This window comes from Seriola aureovittata, chromosome 20, assembly GCF_021018895.1.
Source record: "Seriola aureovittata isolate HTS-2021-v1 ecotype China chromosome 20, ASM2101889v1, whole genome shotgun sequence".
NCBI lineage: Eukaryota > Metazoa > Chordata > Actinopteri > Carangiformes > Carangidae > Seriola > Seriola aureovittata.
The window spans coordinates 21,955,218-21,962,215 of NC_079383.1; the positions used below are offsets into that span (position 1 = coordinate 21,955,218).

The following is a 6,998-nucleotide window of genomic DNA, read 5'->3' on the forward strand; positions in this document are numbered from 1 at the left end:
CGAGGCAACGACTTTTATTGATCACTGTGTTTATTATTTTTAGTTTTTAGAAACACCTCCAGACTCATTGATCCAGCCCACAGCTGATCTCAAACTCTGATCACATCAATTCACAATGTGATATTAAGTTTCTGCACATTTTACTGTTTTAGGTTTAATTTTAAATGAAACTCAAAACCTGAAATCTCTCATTGACTGAAGTGTTCAGACTCTGTGCCGTGGTCAGCTGTTTCCTGTTTGCTTTAATTATCCTTGCAGTCGTCTGGAGGTCAGCTGTGTTGAATTGAATTGATTGGACATTGTTTAGAAAGACTCACACTGCAGGTCAGGACCAACCAAACCCAAACCCAGACCCAGACCCAGACCCAGGAACTCTTTGCAGACCTGATTCAGGACGTAAAACCAGCTGTGAAGCTCCCAGTGTTCCCAGAGAACAGTCGTCTCTGTGAATGTGAGTTGGACGAAGTCGGGAACCAGCTGCAGAGACGGAGAACCTGCCGTAAGGACGAGCGTCTCAGCAGCAGCCTGAAGACGCTCAGACGCTTCATGTCCAATCAAACGGAGCCTGAGACGAAGACGGAGACAAACTGTCCGAATCCAGGTGAGCACAGCTGTTAGAGACGAAACCAAGAGGACCGGGAGCCGCAGGAACCACCATCAGTCTCACAAAGATCTTTCCTTTGACTCCAAGAAAGTCCAAACAAGGAGACGACAATCAGCTGATTTATAATGAAATCAATCTTATTTGTCGTCCCACGCATTTAATTTCTATAGAAACAAATGTACAAACAAGAAAAAGAGTCTGGCAATAATAAAAGAGTATAAACTGTAGCTAGAAGACGACTGGTTCATTACTGAGGTTCGACTCCGTCGCTCTAATGAGAAATTAATTAGTGAAAGAAACACACGGATCAAAATCAGTGGCGTTTCCCTTTAATGACATCAGAAAATTAAAAAAAGAAAACGTGAATAAAGACAAATCAAACTGCTCAAGTAAAAAAGGAAAAAAACATGAAACCACCTTTTAACAAAAACACGTAACAAAGATTTGAATGAGAACTTCAGAAACAAAAACACGATAAATGCTGAATAAAAACATGTTGGAGTTTCTCTCAGTCTTTATCCACCAAACAGTTTTTTAGTTTTTTCTTTAGCACCTTTTTACTTGTTTAATCCTCCAAAAGTAAAATATTCACAATTCATTTGTTTCATCACCAACAGAAACTCATCAAGTCTCTGCAGAGTTTAAAATGTAAAGTTAGTTTTTCATTTTTATATTTTTTACTACATCTATTTATTAAAAAAGATACAGGAGTTTTTTTTAATACCAATGATTGAAAAAATAAAAATTGAACTCATAAAACAAGTGAGTAAATTTAATGACGTATATCTGGATGAAACATTTGTGGGTTTTTAAATCCACATTTTGGGCTTAAACCAAGTTTCACATTTTGAATCAAGAGACAAAACCAGGTCCAAACACACGACCTCAGTGGTTCCCAATCTGTGGGTTGGGGCCCTTAAAGGGTCCTAAAATAAATCTGAGGGCTCACACAATAATAATATAAAGACAAAAAAGAAGAAATATATATTTCTGTTTTTAAAATGATGCATATATTTTTACTTTTCTCTCATTTTTGCAGATTTCTCGTGACAAACATTCGGCTCTTCAGACCAAGACAAGGAAGAAATAAACTGTAGAAGATGTAAATGAGACGGTTTGATAAGTTGGAAACAGAATCATTTGTTGTTTCCAGCTTCTCAATGTGAAGAAAGTGAAATAAAAGCAATATGTGAGTTTTAGGCTGTTGCTGCAGACAAGAGGCGTTCACAGACGTCACAAAAAATTGGGCATTTTTCTCCATTTATTTGGCATTTTGTCGACTGGTTAATCAACAATGACTGCAGCTGAAACAGGTTGATTTTGTTCCTTTTCACTGCAACATAAATTCCTAGTTCTGTTTTTTTTTTTCTTAAAAACTCAAATTGCGTCGGCCTTTCATGGAAATATGCTAACGGCTAATTATCAGCTGATTTTTAGGAAACGATGATGAAGGTTTTCAGGGAATCAGCTGGAAAATAGTGTCACCATAAAGTAATGTAAATAAGAAGTGACTTTTATAACCATCAGTCCAGAGAGTCGCTGTCAACATGTATCTAATAACATTATATCTGAGAGGAACGACGGCACAAAGATATTCTGACCTGTAACATAAAGTAAAGCGTTCGGTTGAGAGGTCGAGGTTCTTTGGTTAATGTCTGAGAAACATTTCTGTCACTTGAACCTACAGAGCTGCCACACGCTCGTGGCCGATGATTAAGGCGATTGTTTTGGTTCATATAAATGTGTCATAGTGAGAAAAAAACCCAGAATCCTCCAGTTTCCTGAATCTGACTTCAAAATCATTCTGATCAGGTTTTTACACCAGATGTTAAAACAGCTGCAGAAACAAAGAACTTTAAAATTAAATCTTAGTTTGTAAAGTTCATCATTAAATCACTTTGTTAGTATTCTGGTTATGTATGTTGATTTTTTTTTTTTGGATTTCATTTTTTTATATACAAATACATGATGGAGACGTATGAATCCAATAACACGTTTATTACTGAAGTCAGAGGTCAAGGTGTTTTCTGAACCACATCATACTGAGATGTTTCTCATTTTTATCTATTTCTTTTTATCTCATCTAATTTAAATGTTGTTTATAATGACAATAATATAATAATGTGTTTTAGGACGAGCCTGATGAAGACCACCAGCTAGTTTAAAGAGACACCTGTAACTATAACGCCGTCCAGTGTAACACCAACACTCAGGCCTCAGTGTTAAAGCATATGATTGAGTAAATGTCTGAACAGTGTGTGTGTGTGTGTGTGTGTGTGTGTGTGTGTGTGTGTGTGTGTGTGTGTGTGTGTGGTGATCAGACTGTGCAGCTGGGTGGAGGTTGTAGTGTGGATTTGGAACTTGCTGCTAAAATGAAGCTGCTGAGTGAAATATTTACACATTGAACTGATGTGATGGTAAAAATGATAAAAAAAAAAACAAAATCCTGGTTGTGTAGAAATGCGTCTCCACTGAAACTGAAGCCGTTACCATAACGACGCTGATGGACGCTGCAGGGAGGAGATTCAACCAAGTGGCACAAATTATGGCAAATTTTAGACCGTAAAATCTCACCTCAAATATTCAAATAAACTCCAGATTAAAAATTTTAAAAAAAAAGAAGGGGGGGGGGGGGGGGGGGGAGACACCTGCAGCCTAATGCAACAGCTCACATGGTCAATTCAGTTTAACGTCCACTTCCACAGCAGAGTCGTGTCACACTCCGAAATAATCTTAATTTCAGTCAAATGGTTTTTAAGGTTCTAATGATGCTTAATACTCCTGATGGTTTTTCACAATAAAAGACCTGACCTGACTGATGACACGCGTTGACTGAAGGACATTACACTGAATGTATCATGGAAACACGGAGGAGGTTTCTAACACAAGTCTGGACTAAATAAAGGCTCGGTTCTGTCCGACGCTCAGGTGGTCGCACACAGAACCGGTCGTGTTCTTGTTCAGTTCAGACCAGTCCAAGATGCATAACGGCGGGACCTGAGTCTGACTCGGAGGAGGTCACTGAGCTGGAGCGGCCGACAGGAAGAAGCCGGGCTGGACTCTCTGCAGAGTCAGAAGTCGGAGTCGTCCGTGGCGGAGTTATCCACCGGGGCGGAGACTCCGATCGCCGGAAGGCGGCTTTCAGCCAACTCCTGCTTCTTCTTCTTCTTGTCGTGGTTCTTGATGTGCACGCTCAGACCCCTCTCAGTCATTTCGTAGATCTGACACTTGGCGCAGTAGTACGGCGACACCCCGACGTGCCTGAACTGATCGGCGAGGTACGACACGAGCGTCTTGAAGCCTTTGTTACAGACGTCGCAGCGAGGGATGACGCCCGGGTGCTCCTTCTCCAGGTGTTTCTTCAGGCCCCACCTGGACCCTTTGAACCCCGTCGTCTGCGCCTCGGTTTTATCCTCCGTCCCCGCCGGGCAGAGGAGGCAGGTGAAGACGGCGTCCTGGTTGGCGTGGCGGCGTGTGTGCGCGTCCAGTTCGATCTGAGTGCGAACGCTCTGATTGCAGGACGTGCAGAAGAACGTCTTCTTCCCCTCCATGAGGTGCATCTGTTTCAAATGTACGGCCAGACCTGACGCCCTCTTGAAGGTCCTGCCGGGCGGCGGGCACAGCGAGCACACCAGCTGTCGTTTCCCTGAGCCCATCATGTCGCTGTAGTCCTCTCCGAACTCTAACACACTCTTGTTGCTCACAACTTCTTCCTCTTTGACTTCCTCCTCTGACGACATCTTCCTCTTCTGCCTCACCTCGTGTCTCTGCCTCGACGGTCTGGACGGTTTGGACATCACCGGTAACGGAGCTGTGGCGTTTTCTCTGACCACCGGACGTCTAATAACCGGCTTTTTGGGCGGGAGCGATCGATCCACAGACATGGTGAACTGGTAACTCTCTCCTTCCTCCTCAGGATTTGAATATTCAATAACATAAACACTGTCCTCCTCTTCCTCTCCCACGACCACCTCCTCCGCAGGCAGCGAGTACTCCACCTCGTAGAACTCGGCGGTGGCGGCGGCGGCGGCGTCTTTAACCTTCCCGCCGACGTGAGACTGCTCCTCTGCGATGTGGGTGTCATCTATCCTCACCACTGTGATCTGGTCCATCCCACCTGCACCATCCCAGTTTCCGTTTCCCGCCGCGACCGAGGACGCCGTCGCTTTTCCTGCAGCTCCTCCTCTGACCGCCAGCTGCTCTGAGGACGTCTAACACGAGAAACAGAAATCGTTTTATGATTTCAGGCAGAAGATTTTACAAATGTTATGACACCCTCAAATCAGAGAAAGAACTTCCCAAAAACACAAACCATGGACCCTTTAAAGTCCATGAGGCTGTTGCTTTGTCTCTTTGCATCTTCAGATTAGAACGAGTCCAAACCAGAACGTGCTGTGGTTTAATAAAGCTTGTTAAATTGGACCCGGCTGCTGAGTCCGTAGATCCAGAGGAGAGGTTTACTTATTTACATTTTTATATTTTATTCAAATTTCTTTTTCTTCTTGTTGGATGGCCGTAATTTAATTGACTTCACTGGTCCTAGATTGTTTCCACATCATCTATTTTGACTTATCCGATTGATGATTGATTGAACTGAGTCTCATAAAAGGCTTTAAATGGATCATAAATTAAAACAATTTATTTAAAAAAAGAAGGAATAAAGTTTTTATTGTTTGATTATCACAAAAATACATATTTGTACAAGTCTGGAAAAAAAAAAACCTGATTAGGATTATTTCTTTACAGTTTTTTTGTTTTGTTTTTACTTTTGAAGCTGCAGAATCAGTAAAATCTATTTTCCTAGCTACATGCTAATAAAAGTTTATTCCACTTTATTTCATTGTGTTGTATTAAACTCAGTTTCATTTCTTGTACTTGTACAGCTGAGTTTACATTAAGCTTCTTCCCCATGTGAAACACTTATACATGCATCTTTGTTTTGATATGTACTGTATGAATAAAATGTGTTTTATCAACAGTCAAATGATTTGTTCATGATTGTCATGTTTGTTTATTGTGTGTTCAGCTCTGGTTTTCTTGTTGTCCATGTGTAGCTTCTTCAAAACTGTTATTGATACGCATTGTATGCACAAACATATTTGTCCAAATAAAGCTGATTATTATTATTATTAATTACCATATTTCCTGAGGACACAGATGTTGTGATTATGTTCCAGAAAACAGATTCACTGCTGCACCCAGTAGTTTCTCCATTTAGAAAATTATTGTTTACAATGTTATGCAGCGGTTAGTGTATAATACTTATCCTGCAACTAACGAATACTTTTAAAACCCTGATTACAATAGGTTTACAATTCACTAGTTTACTAGCTTATGCACTTTCAGCTAGTGCAGAAACAAAGTAGAGAAAAAGTGAAGGAATTCAAGTTTCTTTCTTTCTTTCTTTAAAACAAACGACGGTACAAACACTCACCATGACCCTGCTGCTGAAGTCAGCCATCACAGCCGAACCTCGTTGACCAGATTAGCTGAAAACAAAACAAGGCAGGTAGTGTGCAGAGAGAAGCGACTGGAAGTTCCAGCCGACGAAATCTTTTTCTCTTCGCGCCACTTGGTTATTTAACGGCGAGAGCTGAAATAAAACCAGTAAATGTTCAGGGAGAGACGAAAATCAACGTTTCCTCGGAGCAGCAGGAGAGGAGGCTTCGTTCAGCGGCGGAGCTCCCCCAAAATGTCTATTCTCTCTCCGGGGAAAATAGAACATCAACAGCAGCTCGGAGGGACAGATCGCCCCCTGGTGGCGCGGAGGAATACCGCAACAATTCAAATAACTTTATTTATAGAGCGTCTTTTTAAAAACAAATGTTTAAAAAAAAAAAAAAAAAAAGAAGCGTTTTGCACTTCAAAGACAGGATTCAAATTTAAATGAACTATTAAAAGGTATAATCCTGCTAATGAATTGAGAAATCTGCTGGTCTTTAGATTTTCTGGTTTATTCTATTCTTGTCTAGTTTATTCTATTCTATAGACCAGATTGTTCTAGTCTGTTTGTTCTAGTCTAGTCTAGTCTGGTCTATGCTATGCTATGCTAGTCTGGCCTATTCTAGTCTAGTCTGGTCTATTCTGACTAGACCATACTGGTCTAGTCTGTTCTAGTCTATTTTAGCCTGTTTGATTCTAGTCTAGTCTATTCTAGTCTAGTGTAGCCTATGCTGTGCTCTGCTAGTCTAGTCTATGCTAGGCTCTGCTGGTCTAGTCTAGCCTATGCTATGCTGGTCCATTCTAGTCTATTCTAGTCTATGCTGTGCTATGCTATGCTATGCTAGTCTAACCTAACCTAGTCTAGCCTATGCTATGCTGGTCTAGTCTTGTCTATTCTAGTCCAGACTAGAACAGCATAGCATAGGCTAGACTAGAATAGACTAGACTAGAC

General features: G+C 41.1%; 1 protein-coding gene across 1 annotated transcript; it reads right to left on the reverse strand.

Moving 5' to 3' along the window:
- Positions 1-3,236: 3,236 nt before the first annotated feature.
- si:dkey-226l10.6 (myoneurin) lies at positions 3,237-6,382 on the reverse strand. The gene is made up of 2 exons (XM_056364858.1): positions 6,039-6,382; positions 3,237-4,815 (listed from the first exon to the last, which is right to left on the reverse strand). The coding sequence occupies exons 1-2, from the start codon at positions 6,063-6,065 to the stop codon at positions 3,676-3,678; spliced, it is 1,167 nt and encodes a 388-aa protein (XP_056220833.1). The 5' UTR covers positions 6,066-6,382; the 3' UTR covers positions 3,237-3,675.
- Positions 6,383-6,998: the final 616 nt, after the last annotated feature.

Excerpts from the sequence above, each read along its gene's own strand:
- si:dkey-226l10.6 (XM_056364858.1), bottom strand. The coding sequence starts at position 6,065 with ATGGCTGACTTCAGCAGCAGGGTCATG. Across the intron at positions 4,816-6,038 it reads ACTTCAGCAGCAGGGTCATG|ACGTCCTCAGAGCAGCTGGC; the intron begins GTGAGTGTTTGT and ends TTCTCGTGTTAG.